At 53.5% G+C, this 19,066-nt stretch overlaps 4 protein-coding genes across 4 annotated transcripts; 2 read left to right on the forward strand and 2 right to left on the reverse strand.

Moving 5' to 3' along the window:
• Positions 1–4,419: 4,419 nt before the first annotated feature.
• Positions 4,420–7,233, forward strand: N7532_008354 (SH3 domain protein; the record flags this gene model as incomplete). Its single annotated transcript, XM_056620846.1, has 2 exons — positions 4,420–4,476; positions 4,567–7,233. The coding sequence occupies 2 exons, from the start codon at positions 4,420–4,422 to the stop codon at positions 7,231–7,233; spliced, it is 2,724 nt and encodes a 907-aa protein (XP_056471652.1).
• Positions 7,234–7,699: 466 nt separating this feature from the next.
• N7532_008355 (uncharacterized protein) lies at positions 7,700–9,193 on the reverse strand (the record flags this gene model as incomplete). Its single annotated transcript, XM_056620847.1, has 2 exons — positions 7,700–9,114; positions 9,166–9,193. The coding sequence occupies 2 exons, from the start codon at positions 9,191–9,193 to the stop codon at positions 7,700–7,702; spliced, it is 1,443 nt and encodes a 480-aa protein (XP_056471653.1).
• Positions 9,194–10,499: 1,306 nt separating this feature from the next.
• Positions 10,500–12,053, forward strand: N7532_008356 (arylsulfotransferase family protein; the record flags this gene model as incomplete). Its single annotated transcript, XM_056620848.1, has 1 exon — positions 10,500–12,053. One exon carries the CDS (start codon positions 10,500–10,502, stop codon positions 12,051–12,053), a length of 1,554 nt encoding a protein of 517 aa, XP_056471654.1.
• A 501-nt stretch (positions 12,054–12,554) lies between these two features.
• N7532_008357 (uncharacterized protein) lies at positions 12,555–16,586 on the reverse strand (the record flags this gene model as incomplete). Its single annotated transcript, XM_056620849.1, has 1 exon — positions 12,555–16,586. The coding sequence occupies one exon, from the start codon at positions 16,584–16,586 to the stop codon at positions 12,555–12,557; it is 4,032 nt and encodes a 1,343-aa protein (XP_056471655.1).
• Positions 16,587–19,066: the final 2,480 nt, after the last annotated feature.

Here is a 19,066-nt window from a genome sequence, read left to right on the forward strand (position 1 = left end):
CATGGTGGATTTCCTCCGGGGCAACGTACATCCTGTTCGGCTTGCATGTGGAGGATCGTCGTCTGCAAGTATACGCTCGAAAAACGGAGCCATTGCTTGGCCAGCACTTGAGGTACTTGCTTCGCCATTCTACGACATGCCAGTATACTAGTACTACTAGTACTACTAGTATGTTGGACCTCATCTTTGACGCTCGGCGGAAACTGCTCGCTCAACAAGGTTCCACCCTTCGTATTAAACCCTCGAACCTAAAGCGGATCCAAGTAGCTCCCGTCGACTATCACCATAACGTACTAGCACTCTCACAAGTGCTGGGACAAGTCGATCGCCCAGAAATTGTGAACACGATGAGGAAATCTTCAGAGCACGGTTCGCCAATGAGCTGTCGAGCATACCGCGAGAAGCGTTGACGATCATGCCACCTAAAAGAATTACTCCTACTTCCTACTAGTCAGGCATATGTCGAGCAAGATCTGGCACGATGATCAATTCTACGATTGATAGCGGGACGATGCATCGGGCCTGCAGCCCGTCATGAGACGAAATTGCGCGATGCCCGAGTCTCGGCCTTTGAATGTTCGCCTTGCCCACTGGCCTTCCAGCCGCGAAGTCACTCTGGCGGGAGAGGCGCCCGCCGTTGCGGCGCTACACTACACTTGCACTACTGAGGTGAAGTGCTGTCGGACCAGCATCCACTTAGCGACGTGAAGCACTGGGCGCGGTGCTCTGTACTCCTGATAACAACGGCAAATCAACCCGGCTTTGCGGGGCCTTGCTATTAGTAGTACTTCTATATTGTGCTAATGTAACTAACTTCCCTTGCGGCACCGGCCCCACTCATCATAATTAGCAGTAGCTAGCACTAATAGCAGCCCAGCTTCACTTGGGACCCTTGAGCTGGCGCTAAGGGAGTCTCTGATAGATGAGTTTGCTAAGGTTGGAACGCCGTGGCTGTGAACTCATAGTCACTTAGATGGTCTGGAGGACTGCATCTGGCCGGTTTGCCGTATACGAATCCCCTCGGATAATAGGCTCGTTCCACGGCTGTGTGCAACAAGAGATGGTCAACAAAGTCTCAGGCATGAGGAACCAGACGGGTTTCCAAGGGTTCTCCAGTTCTCCAAGCTGTACCTGGAGTGATCCCAGAGCCCATGGCCGCAATCTCCTACCCGCACAGGTACGCGGGCGGGTGGAGCAGTCCCTGTGCTCATTTTTTACCTATCGAGTATTTACTACACTAGTTGAGAGTAAGTTTCGACTTCTGCTAGGGTCAGTGTTATCGCTGGCTGCGACTGGCAGCCCCCACTCCCCACTTGGTGGATGCCCAGGTTCCCATCGGCCCATCACATCTTCCCCAACGTTGTCGCTGCCTCACTACTCCTTCTCTAGCAAGTACTACTCCTGTACAAGCAGAGGTTGGCCGAGGGCTCCAGATCAGGGCGTCAACACCCCGCAAAGACAGTGCAGCAGCTCCTGCGCTCAGTCATGTTCCATTGCGGGGTGCATTTCCCCTGCTCTGTCCATCGCCAGCTGCGCCATGGACTAGCCGCTGTGACTACTGCTTGTCCGTCACGAATCCCTTCAAATAATGCCCAAGTTCTGGTGAACCCCGCGCCATCCACTTGCACAGCGTCAGCATTTGTGCCCCTCAACGCCCATGCATCCCCAGTACGCGTCACGAACCAACGGAATGATCTGGAACTTCGCTGAGGGGTTAAAATGGTTGCCTCGTCTCAAGCTGTAGCACGCCTCGCTCGACTCTGAGATACTGACATGACAGAGTGCGAGCTCGCTTCCCCCTCTTTCAAGCTCCCTTTTCCCTCTCCTGCCCCGGACTCATCGTACTATTGTCAGCCACACCCGAATTGGCGTTCAGACCCCAGATTATTGTACACACGATGCATATATCGCACGCCCATTCTCCAAATCGAATTCCTCGAGGCTCGATGCTGCGAGGGAAATGTTCCCCGTTCCATAATGATGACCCGTTTCACCTTCGCGCTCTGCATCGTGCGCCAGGATCTCCGCGCTGATGACCCTCTGCATACAACTGACCAGAGCCCCGGATGCACCGGGGACACTTCAAGCGATTCTCACATGATGCACAATCCGGTCTGGAATGGATGGCACTGAACAAACTATAGTTCCGGTCTTCCGGTATAGCTGTAGTCAGCCACTGGACACGATAGCACAGAGCATTGGCAGTAGTAGCAAGCAGCTAGTAGCTAAGCCAGCAATGCCACCATAAATCCTCCGAGGAAAACGTCAACACCACAAACACAACCCAAACAATTAGAAGCCAGCGAATACGGGAGGCAAAACGGGGCTTGGAGCACAAGCAGACACACAAAGTCAATTCTTCGCATACCAACACCAACGATTCGACACTTTGACGCCATCTTCACCGCCGTCGCTCAGATCTCTCGCTCCCCGCGGACCAGCCACGCCCGGCACTGTCGACGCCGAAAAAAACTTTTGCACGCCCATCGCCCCCCTCCCGACCCAGGAGCAAGGGAGTTTGTATTCTCTGGGGTGCTCCCCTCCCCACCCCCCCCCCCTGCTGTGTCTAGACCAGGTACTGTGTTTGTCACTAGCAGGTATCTCTGGGCAGAAAGCGCTCAAGTGGGTGAATGGTATGGGTGGGCTTTGGAGGGATGCTAGACTAGACTTTGTTAAGAGGGTCGTGTCATGCATTGCCGCCACCACTGATCGGCCGGAGCCGCGGCGAATTTTGATGTTGAGATGATGCTGGGGATAGGAGGTGGGGGGGGGGGGGGGGTTGTAGATGGCGAAATGATTCTGATTGCGACTAGCAGTGTTTCATGGCGGCTGGGATGTGATTGATGCAGCTAGGATTTGTCAAGAAAGTGGCCACATCTTGGGTTTGGTTATTCCGATGCAATTGCTATTGGTATAGCTTTGATGGTAATTGTATTGCGAGACCAATTCTCAGAGAGGTGAATCACAATGCATTGCTTGATGATCTTAGTTCTCTTCAAAATGTCATCGAGGGCAATTGTTCGTTTGAGCAGGTCTGAATAGGCACGTGGATTGTAACAATAATCATGTACACTGTGGCTAGCATGAGGAGACGTGAATTTCATGTTCCCGGCTGTCTTTAGTTGACATTCACGGGCCAGCAACGGATGACAAGATAGGCGGCTGCGGGTCCTTGTGATGTTCCAGATATTCTTTTGTGCAAGATTTCATGGATCAAAAACCATCTGCTGGGATTTTGAGTGAGTGTTCTGATATTGTTACAGACAGCGCGAGGATTGATATAAACGATCAGGTTGGCATTCGATAGGGTATGCATCATGCGATAGCAGTGCACCAAGAGAGCGTAACGGTGCGTAGAAATTGAGCCCATCTCACGAGATATGATATGATATCATTTAAAGCAACGATCTCGCTCAGAGAAAGAGGAGGAATAGCTGAGAAGGAGATGGTCGGTTTGGCAAAAGAACAGTGAGCAAAAGCAGTATTTGCGCAACTGCCGACCACAGTAGGTAAGAACTTTGGTTATATCCGAAGCGAATATTGGCAAAGGGCTAGTCGCTATGTTGATGTCGAGAAAAAGAAGAAGTTCTGCGGATTAGTAGATGCGAAGAAGTTAAAATGTTGGCTCCATCGATCTCCTCTCCAGGCCTGATCCCGGAGATTGTCTGCAAATCCCCGAAGCATCCCACGGAGAGTTTCTTTTCAGCTCGGTGAGTGCTGAATATTTTACTTCGACAAATATGATTGAGGTTGCTGGAGGTTTGAATCGCCGACGGCGTCTGAACCGGGAAGCGTCGCAGAATCGATAAATAAATGAGCTGTCGAATACACAAATTTAGTCGCCGAATGGTATTAGGGATTCCGCGCATATTGTGATTCTCACAATTCTCACGCTCTTCGAGGTGAGGTAAGACGAACGCCTGCGAGTTGCTTTGCTGCCCAACCCCACGAACACCAGAGCCTCACATGCCTTCATTCTCAAAGCATCGTAATAATCGAGATCATCTCAGATCGAGATTCGTCATCTGTATGCCTCACATGCGCAAGCGATTTACGCCGTGCAGTGGACTTGGTTTTTGCAGGGCCAGTGAGACAGCCCTTTTTGGTGGGACAATGCAACCGCAACCCATCTCTGACAAAGCCACGAGCCGCAAATGAGAGACAATCAAGCAGGTAGCTGAAAAAGAGGTCTGCAAAGATTCAAAAGGTGCGAAACGGGAAGTTCCAGAGGATTGAAGTCGGACAGTTGAGGATGCGGGAAGGCGATAAGCTCGGTGGAGTCCATCTCACTTCCCACATCCCATTCCGCCTTTGAGCCTTGGTTGTCACCACCTTCGTTCCTTGGGTGCCTTGACGTCCCCCAACTCAGGGATACTTCACACCACAACCCCATTGTCCGGCCCTGGAGGCTTCTGTTCGATGTCTCAAGTACAGGGTCCTGGCCTGGCTGACCTCGAGAAGGAGCTGGGCTGCTCGGTATGTGTGGTTTCTCATTCCAGAAGCTTTCCACGCCTCCGCCCCCTTGCTGTGGGAATTTCCAAGACTAATCTAGACCCGGGTTTATAGATCTGCACCGAACTCCTCTACCAGCCTCTCACCCTTTTGGACTGCTTGCATACCTTTTGTGGCTCCTGCTTGAAAGAATGGTTCTCCGCGCAAGGCTCACGCCGCCGTCCCTCCGGCACCGCACCCCGATTTACATGTCCATCATGCCGAGCCGAAGTTCGCGGCACTCGCCCTAATGCTACGGTCACGACCTTGCTCGATATGGTATTGTTGTCGCAACCGGACCGAGCAAGAACGACAGAAGAGAAAGTAGAGATCGCCCAGCGATACAAGCATGGAGAGTCGGTCTTTCCTCAACCCCTGTCGGAAAATGAAAGCTCCGATGATGAGGATGATCGGCGGGTGCTGGACGAGATACGAGAGCTGAGTTTGCAGGAGAGTCGATCTCAGGCGCGGAGAGAGGCTCGTCGAGCAGGACATTCCGATCACGCGCGCGATCGGAGCAGCAACCCCGAGCGACGTGCGGAAGATGGCCGATCACGTCGACGGCGCGATGAAGACCCAGAACGACAGCCGCGTTCAAGGCGCACTTCCGCGGATGCTGAGCGCACTCGGCGTATCGAGCATCAGTCGAGTTTGCGGTCACTCCTCAGCTTGTCATCGGAGGCGGAGAATATGGAGGAGGAAATCATGCGGCAGATTATTGAGGAAGGGCTGTTGGATGATATCAACTTGGACAACCTCGGACCTTTGCAGGAGGAAGAACTGAGCGAGCGCATTGCGGATGCATACCGTCGGAGACATATGCAACAACCGCGTTCCCGCCATGGACAAGAACAGACACAGTCATCCAATACCAGCAGCCATACCCGTCAAAGATCTCAGTCGGCAGTAAGATCTGGCGAGGGCGCCACAACGTCCCGAGATCACAATGACAGACGTCCGCCGATTTCACGACCACACCTGCTTGATTCAACGACATCTCGACCAACCAGAAGCCATCAGCGACGAAATTCGGAACAAGCCAGTACTCAGCGGCGTACTTCTCCTGTCCGGGTCAACCAGGCATCGACCTCGGATGACACGCTACGACCAGCGACCCGATCGGCCAGCGATATGACCTCCGAACGCACTCGCGGTGGTCAATTGGGCCGACCAAGGACCGAATCATCGAGCAGAACTCGACGAGCAACAGAATCCGATCAAGGCATCTCAGACGTGTGGATGGGCGGAGGACGAGAGAGACCCTCGCGCAATACCACCAGCCAATCTGCAACCAACTCCCCTACGGCTGTCAACTCGCCATCCAACTCCTCGCACACATCCACACCCACAGACCGAGTGATTCCGACACTGTCTTCGCCACTGGTCCCGCCCAGGAGCGAAAGGCGCCCTCGATCATCGCGAACGAATGTATCCTCGACCCAAAACACACCATACGCTGAACCTTCTGTCTCCTGCAACTCCTGTGGGAAACGAAATATTCAATACGATCTACACAAGAGATGCGTCAAGTGCAATGACGGTAACTACCATCTCTGCCTCCGATGCTATCGAAATGGTGAAGGTTGTCCTCACTGGAGCGGCTTCAGCAAGAGTTCGCAAGCAGCTTTCGAACTGATACTCGCATCCTCGAATAACCGACCAGCACAAATTTCTGATGCAGGTCACCTTTTCACCTCTCTTAAGTACGAACGAGCTCGAGAATCCGCACAGGTGGCAAAGAACGGAGACCGACAATTCACAAATGATAATCCTGCACGTCGACTGCAGACGGGGCTCTTTTGTGATATTTGCTTCTCATCGGCAAATGAGTGTTACTGGAAATGCAGCGAGTGCAATGAAGGCGAATGGGGTTTTTGCAACCATTGCGTGAACCAGGGCCGATGCTGTACCCATCCATTGCTACCTATTCGACGCTTTTCAGGTAGTTCCGCTTCGTCTGCAGCTGCCACGCCTGCCGAGGGTGCGAGTCACGTTCCAACCCAACCTAATACGGAGAGCTTCAAGATTCTCTCATTCTCCACCAACTGTGATATCTGTACCTACCCAATCCCGGCTTCGGTGACGAGATTCCATTGCGCGCAATGCAACGACGGAGACTATGACGTTTGCACGAATTGCTACCTCAAACTTGTCGCAACTTCAAAGATTAGCAAGGACAATGGCCACAATGGGTGGCGCCGCTGTCTTGCTGGTCACCGGATGATCGTGGTTGGATTCGAAGACCGAGAAGATGGCCAACGACGCTCGATTGTCAAGGACCTTGTTGGTGGTCATGCCTTGAAGGACGAGCATGTGAATCGTTCGCCCTCATCATCCCCAGCCATAAATGGGCCAATCGCATCTCCTGAATTGGGCAATGGTGATTGGAGCTGGAGAGAAGGTCAGGGTCAGGAGCGCCGAAAGAAGGCTTCTCGCCAGAGAGGTCCGATTACTTCTCCATTTTCTTCTTCGGATCCCACGGGCTCCAATACAGGCACTCCTACCTCGCCATACCCCGCGCCACTCCGCCGGTTCCCTCCAAATGGCGGCGTCGGCCTGGTCGTTTATGCCCTATGGTCCTGGTACCCTGAAGACGAGGTTGTGGATGAGCTGGTCTTCCCCCGCGGTGCTGATATCAAAGAAGTGGAGAATATCAATGATGATTGGTATTGGGGTTGCTATGCTGGTCGCACCGGACTGTTTCCGGGCTCGCATGTCAAAGTTATCAAGGAGATTTCTTGAACATGAAATTGGGTTTTAGAGACCAGGTGGGATATTTTCTTGCATCGCTTATGTCTGAGTCCTTTGCGTGATTCCTGATTATGGAGGTTATGATACTCATGATTGCATGGCATGTACAATTCTTCGAATGTGATGACGTAACGAGCTTTGATCTTGGACTATGCGTAGCACTAGGTTTTTTTTTTTTTTTTTTTTTTTTTTTTTTTCGACTGTAAATCGGGGAGTTAAAGAAAGAAAGAAACACTAGTTGTCAACGTACTATGGCGAGTCTGGATAGCAGTAAACATTATCAATTCATGCAGGACATAAAACAGTCATATCTGCCTCCCTTATGGTAGGGTAAGATAGAAAACTGGTATCTGATAAACTACATACAGATGAAAACCCAAAAAATAAACTCATAAAACATAAATGAATGCTGCAAAAGACCACTCAAGAATTTTGATATCAACAACCAACAGGTTGCTCACTCCAAAAGAGCAACCATCAAACGCTGATAATCACCCGAAGTCTCCTCACGCACGCGATCAATCAAATTCTTACCATACCGATGGCGATACGCAGCCTTAACGCGCTCCTTGTGATCTCTATTCCAGTGAACACGAACAACCCTCACAACAAGCTGCTCATCCTTCGTCCCCATACCCGCCATACACTCCTCAAGCAAGATAGCATCACGCATAGCGGGATCCGTCGCTGTCCGGAGCATATGCAAGAAAGCATCCTCCATGTGGCCGGAGAACTCCTTCTCAAGATGCTTCTCTAGCGAGACGTTATAGCGACGGTGGAATCCCTGGTCGATGGCGCGGAGTTCTGCATCCGACGAGCGCGCCAGAATACCCGAGACCTCGGCGACGTTGTTGACCATGCGGCCGGCGGTGGAGCCGTGGATGGTGCGGACTTCGTCTTCGACGGACTGCGGGTTGATAGGGACGGATTCCTCGCGACGGTCGGCTCGGAGGACGGTCTTGAAGAGATCGGCTGTTTTGAAGGAGAGGTCGCCCTCGACTTCGCGGGTGAGGTTGCGGCGGTATTTGTGCTCGTAGGCGGATTTGATGGCGTTAAGGTCGGCGTTGGAGCGGCCGAGGAGGATTTCGTTCAGCATCCATTCTTTCGTGCCGACTCCGTCGATGGCCTCGTGGACGCAGATGACGTCGTGGTTCAATGGGCCCTCGATCACGGCGAGCAGACCTTGTTCCAGATATCCGCCCGTCTCGGACTTGACGTCCTTGTACAGGTCGCGACCGATATGCTGTGTGTAGGTGGCGCGCACGGCGGCCATCTGGAGCGGGTCCAGAGTCGCAAGGACCGCGATGAGGGTCTTCTCGTCAGTGCCGAAGCCCTTCATCGCCTTGCGCAGCATATCCGCTTGTTGACGGAAGTCACCTGGTGCTTTTTGGCCTGGGACATAGCCCAGCGAGGGCATGGCCGGGGGTCCCATCATCGCGGGAGCGCCGTGCGGCGGTGCGCCATGTGCGCCGTACGCGCCGGGTGGAGGCGCGCCATATCCGGGACCGCCTGGGGGAGGCGCATGGCCCTGTGGCGGCTGGCCGTAGGGTGGTTGGCCATGCGGAGGAGCTTGGCCGTATGGCGGCTGTGATGACGGCGCGTGATAGCCGGCCGGAGGCTGCGGAGAGGAGGTGTGGTAGCCTGCTGGCGGTTGCGGGGAAGGAGCGCCGTAGTATCCGCCTTGCGGAGGAGGAGGCTGGCCATAGCCCTGTTGCGGCGGGTAGTGCCCCTGGGGAGGAGCGTGAGGAGGAGGAGCGCCGGCAGGAGCGCCGGGAGGAGCGCCAGGAGGAGCGCCGTAGGGTTGTTGAGGGTAGGGTTGGTGGTATCCTTGCGGCGGGGCCTGGGGATGGCCGTATCCACCGTAGGGCGGCTCTGCTGCACGTCAGTTCATTGCCCCGCCATCGGGGGAGGGGTGCGACTCACGGTTCGGAGGAGGGTATTGATAAGACATTAGGAGTGATGAGAGTGTAGAGTATGTCGCGGGTGGGATTCCTGGGGGTCCACGACTTTATACGGTCGGTCCGCCCGTTCGTCTGGTTCGCAGTGTGGCGCAGTGCTGTTGGTGGGGTGCGAGCCCTGCTGGGCGTGTGCTAGCGGCAGTTCGAGAGCCGGATTGACGTGTGCCAATGCTGAGGTCCGTTGGATTGGATTCGATGAGAGGTGTATGAGCCACACCAGGGGGTGTGATAGTCTGGGGTGTTGCCTGGAAAAGCGACTGTGGCGGATGAGACTCGTATAAAGCAGTGGCAGCATATTGAGATCGTGTTGGTGGCACTCGACATCGGGGAATAACTGGCCGAGGTGGAGATCGACAGGGCTGTGCCACAAGGCTGCAGAGAACAAATCCGAAGCAAGGCTCTGATCATCAGATTGCGATGAATTATCAAAACCGCGGGTGTGGGAATAAATAGAAACACAAGTCGTTAGTGTTGGCATGGAGGAAGAGCACCCATGGTTGAACCAGGGACCGACCCATGAGTTGACATCTGACATTAATGTATGCCCTAGTACTATAGCATCTTCAAGTCAGTACAGTATGGTCCTAGGGTATGTTGGGACTAAATTTCGGATTAGATTTAGTCTAGATTGGAAGTATGTATTTCGTCTCATACATGCACATCCTAGCAGAGTAGATCAAGGCGGTTGAGTCGATGCCGACCAGAAAGTATAACCGCCGGCAATGAGAGACCAAATGAGCATTCGACCAGGTAAAAGAGTACCTACACTAGGGAACCTTCAGTCAATACAAGGCAAGTACTTGCATGCTCGATTCGATATATCTCAGATGAATTCCATCGCTGACTAACTATTGGTCTGATTGTTTTGAGGCGGCTCTTTTCGGAAGGGTTTGGGGGGGGGGATGGTCTTGGCGCGGGTCTTGGGGGCTTGGAGCAACCTTCAACTCAACTCCTCGCCTTGACAGATTCTCCCATGTCACAGCGACAGTTCACTTCTTCTCCTTCGTTTGCACCTTCCTCTACGTCCCCAATGACTTTCGCCAAGCCCCACTTATCCCCGCGATTTCGATCTATGTACCTCAACCCGTTTTCGGCTGCGACTACCAAACAAAGCTGAAGATCTCTTACCAAGATGGTGATCCGCTTTTCTCTCACCACCAGACGGACCTCGCCGGGTTCCAATTGAGCATCCGAACTTATGAAGTGATCGTCCTCAGACGAAACATAAAGCAATGGATTCCCCCTCACCGGAGCTCGATTTCTTGACAAGAAGCCGCTTAATAGCGTCAAACATCTACAATGGCGCGCCTTTCTCCCTTCGCAACACTCCTCTTCACAGCCTACGCAGGCGCAAACCTCGCCTTCAAGTCGAGACCCGATCTCGCCGTGCCAGTGTTGAACATCACCATCCCTGCAACCAACGACACGGCAGAGGGTCTGATTTTCTACACGCCAGAGAGCACCTTCGCAGACAACACCGGCCACGGCCCGGCACAGTGCGGCCCCTACATCTACACAGATAAAGGCGAGCTCGTCTGGTCCGGCTTTGGCTATGTCGGTCCCAGAAGCGAGAACTTCCAAGTCCACGCCTATCGCGGCCAGAAAGTTCTCGGGATCTTCGAGGGCTCGCACAACTCGCCCATGGGCCATGGGCATGGCCATACCAGCCTCTTTGATGATCGATATCGATTGCTGAAGCAATTCACAGGCGGTGGTCACAGGCTCGCGGACCAGCATGAGTTCCTTATTTTCGATAACCACTCGGCCGTGTTCACGATCTTTGATCCTGAGATCGCGGATCTGACGCCTTATGGCGCGAAGTCAGATTCCCAGCAGTGGATTCTTGATAATAAGATCCAGAAGATAGATACGAATACCAACCGTGTTCTGTGGGAATGGAGTTCCCTCGAACATATCGATCCAGTCGGGACCAACTTGACCCTTGAAAGCGGCAACGCCGGTACTGGCGTGAACTCGAGCCAAGTCTGGCATTACTTTTACATGAATGCGTTTGACGTCGACCCGAAGACAAACACCTATCTCTTATCAGCCCGGAGCATGTGCACGATTTTCAAGATGGACGGCGACACGGGCAAAATCCTCTGGCAGCTTGGAGGACACAACTCGAGTTTCTCGCTGGGCGACGGCGTGGATTTCTGCTGGCAGCATGATACCAGGATGCACGAGAAATACTTGCATTATGAATCCAAGGGATCAAAGCAGATTATTTCATTCTTTGATAACTCCGCCCACGAGAATCTTGCCGGTGGTCCCGATCTGCAAGCACGCGCCTATAGCGCCGGCAAGGTCGTCGAGCTAGATACCGAGAAGTGGACCGCGAAATTGATCGCCGAATTCCGCGTTCCGGGCGATCTCTCTGTTCGGTCGCAGGGTAATCTTCAGCTGCTCCCGAATGGCAATGCGTTTATCAACTGGGGGTATAATGGATTTATGTCGGAGCACAAGCCGGACGGCACGACAATTTTCTTGACCGGGTTGGATTCCGGGAAATTCGGTCCTGGATCTGAAAATTATCGGGCGTTCAAGTTTGACTGGCATGCGAAGCCGTATGAAGAGCCTGCTCTGGTTGCTTTTACAGAGTCGAATGGGACGTCGCTCTATGTGAGCTGGAATGGAGACACAGAGACGAACGTATGGAAGTTCTTTGAAAAGAGTGACAGTGGGAAGAAGCTGTTGGGACAGACGAAGAGAAATGGCTTCGAGACCAGCTTCCATACCACTCGGAAGCCGGCCCAGGTTCTGGCCGAGGCCTATGATTCCCATGGCCACCGACTCGTGGCTTCGGAGGTGAGGAAGTCGAGGGAGTACAAGCGTAAGCTGAGCTACTCATGAGCATTTGAATTATTGCGAGGGGCTAGTCTCGAGAAGCATATATCATACATTGTGTTTCGAATTACCATCCATCAAGTCCTGCTTGTAAATGGGACATATAAAGCGAACGACCACGCATTATAAATGACCCGATGTAATATGTGAAATCGCCGCAAATGCAAAGAGCCCCGAATCACATCCATGAACATCATCTCATGCGCACTATTAAGACAGACGCCCCCAGTGCCAGGTTATACATCACATCAAATAGAGCATAAGTGACCGCGAGGTTAATGCAAGTCTGGAATTATAAAGCCTACCTCTCCGCAATGCTGGAAATGATACAAGGTAGAAAGAAGAGAAAAAAAGAAAATTAATATAGGCGAAAGGAAGCATGACGAAGAAAAAGAGGGTTGACAGGGGATAACATTCGCAAGGGATATTGGGTATTGATATCATGAAACGGATCAAATCATACTTCGTAAAGGGGATCATATCAAGTCGGGGTATAGGGTTCATTCATTAAACACTCGCTGTGCGTCGCTTCACCTCGCTCGGCTTTTGCGTGTACGCAATCAACATGCGGAATCCCGTGCCTAGTTTCTGGCATTCGCGTAGCGTCTTGCGGTCATTCCACATGCTGGGACCATTGTCGCCGGTGTCGGGAAGAACTGGGTCTTCATAGCACTTGGTATACCACCAGCGACCGACACGAGCCACAATTTTGGCAATGGACTCGTCGTTCGCGGCAGAGGGAGAAGGGTCGGAGAGGAGGTCTCCGAGGGAAATGTTGTCCTCTGAGGGTGATGACTTGGATGCGGTTCGGCTTCCTGTCGTGGTTGAGGCAGAGATGGAGGGTAGTGAGAAGCCGGTCGATTGGGTGGTGGCGGATGCAGAGAAAGATCGGTTTGAGGAGGATGTTGTCGAGTCAGAAGATCGGACGACCATTCCTGCCACGGGAATGCGGACCATGCAGCGGCGGAGATTGTCAAATCCTTGGGTGCCGATTAAGCGCTGGATGCTATCGCTGGTTGGACTCAAGTTGATTGTGGAGTTGGCCATGCAGGTCATTTCCTTCAGCCGTCGCACGGCTTTGCGAGTCCGGATTCCCATGTTTACCATGTCTCGGTCCAGCAGGCTCATTTCGAGATAGCCACCTGACCGCAGAACTCGTCTGCATTCTTGGACAATGTTGTTCTGGACTGCTTCAGAAGTTGCTGCGGGGAATCTCAACACAGCCACGGCAAAGTAGTCCTTTGGGAATGGCAAGGGGTTCTGTAGTCCGGCGTGATAGACTGTGTGGTGGTTCGTCGGGGGTTGCCATGCGGCAGGATGAGGCATGGCTGTCGAGACAGGTCGACCACTCAGACTGTATACTTCTGCATCGGGGTAGGTCAAGGAGCAGTAAAATGACCAGTCGTCGTTCCCCAGACCATCAATGACGAGAATCCTGCCGTGAGTTCCGGACTTGACATGGTTGTGTGCTGGGCTGAAAAGAACACGTCCAAACGACAGCCAGCGGCTAGTCATCAAGGAAGCAGATCGCATGTTGGTACGAGTCACAGCATCCCAGTCTCGCTCTGATGATCCAGGAATCGGCTTCCGTCCATCTGACTTTGGCTTTGAGGGCGGCACCGCCGCGAGCGAGTGCAGGAATGTCGATTGCTGCTGTTGAACTTGATCAGAGAAGTCCTGGCTGGTGTTGACGGGGCTGCTAGGATGCTCTTCGTCTCCATAGCTTGCAATAAGATCGCTATAGGACGGCTGAGTCGAGGGAGCAATCGAGGAGTGCAAAGCGGAAACAATTCTGGAGCGGCGAAGGCGGACAGAATCACCGCTGTCACGGTTCGAATCGTGTCCTGTTGGCAATGGTGGCGGTTGAAGCGATCTTGGGCTGTTGTTCAGTCCATCTTGGAGCGCCCTGCTAGCCATGGTTGCATTTTGGAATCTTCCATCTTCTGTAGTCGGGTTGCTAGATTGATCAGGCTTCGGCTCTTCGGGAGAGAGATGATCGATCAGGTCATCATACTCATTCCACACTTCATCTTCGGTTGGGGCGGCATTGTGCTTGGGAACAACAGCAGTGACAGCAGCAAGGGCGCCAGAGCTGCTTGATGACACCGAGTCCTTGTGTGGAGGTGAGAAATGAAGGAAGTCATCGGCCGAGTAAGGTCCTGCCAAAAAGTCCAAAGCGCTGATCTGCTCGGGGGCACTGAAGGCTGGGTTGAATCTATGGTTCCACTCAAACGGTACACTTGTTGGGATATACCCCCGAGAAGTCGATGGTGATCCATTGAAATCAGGAGATCGGCTAACATTCTCCAATGTTGGCGCCGGAAGGGAAGGCGACTCGGCAACGCTGAAGGGGCGAGAGAAAGACTGCAAGACTGGTTTATGTTCTCGGTCACGTCTCGAAACTACCTTTGGAATGCGGCCCACGGAGGCAAGTCGTCTTGGACGGCGATCTTCGGGGCTGTTCTCAGGTTCTGGTCCCATGATGTTGCGGTTAAACAAGGCAGTCTTCGGCGACGGATGCTCATTATCAAACTCGCCATGCATCTTGGGTGGAGAAGGCAGCAGGATCGACGGCTGTCGCTTTTGGATATTCAACCCTGCAGGAACTGGCACGGGAGCGGCTGCCACCTCTTCTTCGGTTGGCGGGGAGTCTTGGATGTTGCTGATGATTCGATCAAGCTCATCAGAATCCTCATCAACAAATGCGTAGTGAGCAACTTGCCGACTGCTTGCAACAGGAGAAATAGCCGCATGCAGTTGAGCTGCGTGGGATGGAAGTGCTGGTGCTGTCGGAGCGGGGCCCTTCGGCTCATTGCCGCGATTCTTTTGGAATGGGTTCCATCGAGAGGACTTGGACTTCTTCACTTGTGTCTCCTCGGGCTTTGGAGGCTCTTTAACTTGGATCGACTGGTTCGGGATACCATTTGACTTCTGCGGAATGGTCGAAGAGGTTCCTTGGCTCGAAAGAGACGTGCGACTCACTGCGGCGTCGAGATTGGCATATACCACTTGCTTTCTACCCGTGGGGACGGGCATCCGTGACTTCTGAGGCTGACCATGGGTAGAAGCTGTGGCTAGAAGACGTTTTTCTGGGCTCTTGCTGTCAGTCGGCTCGCTCGCGCCTTTCTTAGTCGGGGTGTACGTCTCTCCAGATGTACTCGTGGATGTAGCCAGCGACTCAGTCGATTGCGCAGTGGAGGATGTAAGCGGCGTCGGACGAGGTAGGTTCGAAGATGCCACACTCATACTGCTGATACTCTGCTCGCTCTCAGTTCGCGAGAGCGTAGAACCCTCCCTGCCACCTCCTGTAATGATGACAGGCTCAAGCCGACTAGAAAAGAAGTCGTCGAGCTCCAGATCCGGGCGGCTAGACATGCTTCCCTTGCTGCTCGCAACCGAGCGCGACGCACTTCTAGTGGTGCTAGACGATCTCGTCCTTGTGCCGGTGCTGCTACTAGCGCTCGCTTTCCGACCACGATGCGAGTACTTCCCATAACCCTCGTGTCCAGTTCCTGCAGTTGGTCCTTTGCGTGTGGAGCGAGTTTGTTCGGCCGCCGACTCCTCCATGGCCGGCTTCGACTTCTTGGAGAAAAGACCAAATCTTTTTGAAGAAGATGTGGTCTTCCTTGGGTCTGTCATTTCCGCAGGTGGCTCTTTTGTCAATGTTCGAAGCGCTTTCCGAGCCATGACAGGAGGACCTGCCTCTCGCGACGGAATTCGGGACAAATCTTTAGAGGGCAAAGGATCCGTCGACGCAGCTGCAGGTTGACTTGGGAGAGGAGTAGTATTTTGCTGGCCCTGTAGACGTATCTTCTCTGCAGACTCACGGCGCGTATGCCCTGTCGATCTTAGGTATGGTAGATTGCTTTTGATCACGGGTGATGCCTCCAGATCCAAACGGTGGGTTCCTTCTCTGCTCGGTCGAGGGGGAGTCTTCGGTACGCTGACCTCAGCGCCCGAAGCAATTTCTTTCGGTCGATGAGCGTTGAAGAGCTCTCGCTCGGCTTCCTCCACCTCTTTCCTTGCCTTTTCCACATCGATATCGGCCCTCTTTGGTGGGCTGAAGTTGACCGATGACCTTCTTTGCGGGGGGCTATGAGGCGGGCCATTCAAGCTTGCAATAGATTTGGTACTTGGTTGTCTTTGAATAGTTGTAGTCGTGCTCTTACCCTTGGGAAGCCCAGTGGGCCGATGGGGTGGGGTCTTTCTCGAGTTGGATTCGGCATGTTCGACGCTGGCGGTCTGCGGACTTGCCGTCGTGGCTGGTGGTGAGAAGACGGACAGTCTTGTCTGCGACGGGCAGGGCTGTCTCAGTCGCCCGATCTTTGTCGGATGCACAATTCCGGGTGAATAAGACGAGAGTGAAGTGGGTGTCGAACCGCGACTCCACACGCCAGGAGACTCCGAGTATCTGGTCGAAGGCGTGCTGGCTGACGGGATGAGTGGAGTGGCAGTGGTCACCGGTGGTAGGGTCTGAATATCAACAGTTGTCCGAAGACTTGCCAATTCCACCGGTCCATGAGGCTTTGGGGTGTCCATTTGGTAGTATCGACCCGATCTGCAAATTGCGCTTGGCGGATTTGATGGCGGTGCAGCTGATTGAGAATTCGAGACAAACTGCTCCCTGGCAGGGTTGATCTCCTGGGGCTGGCTATTTTGCGGTATCACCAAGCTGAGCTTTTGCGACTGTTGCTCCACATGTCTTCCTATCGTCGGTGCTTTTCTGCGAAGCACGTTGCGAGGCCGTTTCGGGGGGAGGAGGCTGATATGTAGGTACAAATGCAGGTGCAGCTGTTATATCTGGAGTGGAAATGGAGGAGGGGATTGACTGAGTAGAGAATTGGGGTGATGTGGAAGAAGCAGGCGAGGCCGATGAGGTTGCACCACCAGTACTTGGCCGTGGAAGCATCGACAAACGGTTGGCACGTTTCCCAGTTTGAGAACCCGTAGAAGATGTAGACAACGCTGCCAACTGCGCAGTATCTTCCGCCGCAGATAACGACGATGCCCTGCTATTTCGGGGCGTAGGGTTGACCGGTCTTGCTATTTGAGATCGGGGATGGCGCGGCGCGTATGTCTTTTCCGAGTTGGTGGTACCTCGATGTGATATGTCTGCAGACTGGACAACAGGACCACTCGACGGCATACGACGACCGCCAATATTGTACGACATGGTACGACGTGTGCTAGAGTCGACGGCTCCAACGTCGGGACAAGTAGTCTAATGATGGGGACATGTGCATGGAAATCGTAATCATCACGGACGTAAGCGATGTGGCGAGAGAAAAATGCACTGAGCAGAGATTCACATCAGCTTAGGAACTCCAAGAGATCCCCAGCGAGGAGAGAGCATACAACATTCAAATCATTGCTCGCACCAGACAGGTCTCCAGGACACTTGCCAGCGAGGGCGGATTAATAGATAGAAAATAGAGATCGTGAGGACTCTCGAGAACGCCAACTATACGGCAGAAGAATTATTAGAATTAACGGTCAAAATTTAGGCATGACGAAAAACAACCAGGGAAAAAAATTGCAGATGTCAGGTAGATAAAAGATGGAAATTCACCGACATTGGGCTGATCGGCGCCAACGGAGCTGCAGCTGCTTCGCCACAGTCTGGAGCAGTGTGGCACTCAGGATTTTCCAGCCTCGGCCACGTCAGAGGTGGGAGATCCATAGGCGTCTAAAATCGATTTCGTCCGGCACAGCAAACAAGTTTCGGAAGCCAGTTGATAGCGATGCAAAAGAGGAAAAGAGAAAAAAAATCCAAGACATTCCCCTAGGTACACCGCGAGGCGGCCTTTATGTGCTGACTCGGATTTTCCCCCTCCTCCAAATGTGGGGATTAGCGAGAAAGCCCTCTGTGTGCGCCATATAGAACACAGCGAGTGGCATCATCGGATCGACCCTACAGCAGCCCCGGTCCTTTGCCAGAAAAAGCCGGGCGACAGGCTCGTCATTGGGTGCACCGGTTGTGACTACGTTTGTGATGAGAACGGGCGCCTGGGTCTGAGACGAGCTTGCGAGGGGCCCGGATCGTGCACGCCTGTAGCAGCGGCCCCGAAAAGACCAGGCAAAGTTAATCCGGCACTCCTATCACGAACTGCCATGCCGTTGCAGCCCTTAGTGGCGTCCTGGTGGAAGGAACGGCGCATCGGCCCAGGTCGGAAAGCCCTGGGCGATATCCCATGAACATTAGCGCGCTCAGCTGGAGTTGGCCGGCTTCAAGTGCCTATGTCGACTCTGTGTATGGCACAATATACTCGTAATCGGATTGTCGAGCAGCGCAGGAACCAACGGGAGGCTCACCTCGTCTGCGTCGCCTCGTTGCCAACGCATCGATCGGAGACGCCGAACCCGATCGGATCGCACCGTCGATCCTCTCTCCAAGGTTGCGGTGCACGTTGCTTTTGCTCTGCTCCATTCGGGTCAAGTCGTTTCCCTTTTCATCGTCTGTGCTTCGAGTACTCTATAGTAGACATAGTTGCTATAGCGTGTCTCCGGAGCTCGGAGAATTATCCAACGTACGAGAGCATGCAGGGCGATGCTGCAGAGCGACTGTACTCCATCCTGTAGTACAAGGTACCTAGTTCATCCACTGTATGAGACTTCGCCCATCATCCCCAACATGCTGTGCCTGTTCGTAGTAGGAAACCCTGGGACGACCGTTATCCAGAGTCTGGTTCAGCACAAGGCCCGTCCCGTTCAACCAGGGGGCCAATTCTCCGACCCCGAATTTGAAGGACAGGGCCAGGCTTGGCTGTTGGCTGCTTGGCCGTTCTCTCTGTTGGATAGGTCACTCCGGATCCGCCAGTGAGACTGCGTAGATGGCGCTCGACGGTGGTTGACCCCCTAACAGCCCAAACAGCCTGGTGGGCTCTGCTCGTGGGCTACGGCGACTCCACTTCATATCGACACCTCTCTCTCAACGCTCATTGCACCCTTTGCCGCCCTAAAAATAACAGCGTGAGCGAACGAGAACCCTGCGATGGGGCGCTGCCTCTGGCCAGTGGAGA

This window comes from Penicillium argentinense (assembly GCF_028826775.1).
Source record: "Penicillium argentinense strain IBT 30761 chromosome Unknown utg000009l_segment0_segment0, whole genome shotgun sequence".
NCBI lineage: Eukaryota > Fungi > Ascomycota > Eurotiomycetes > Eurotiales > Aspergillaceae > Penicillium > Penicillium argentinense.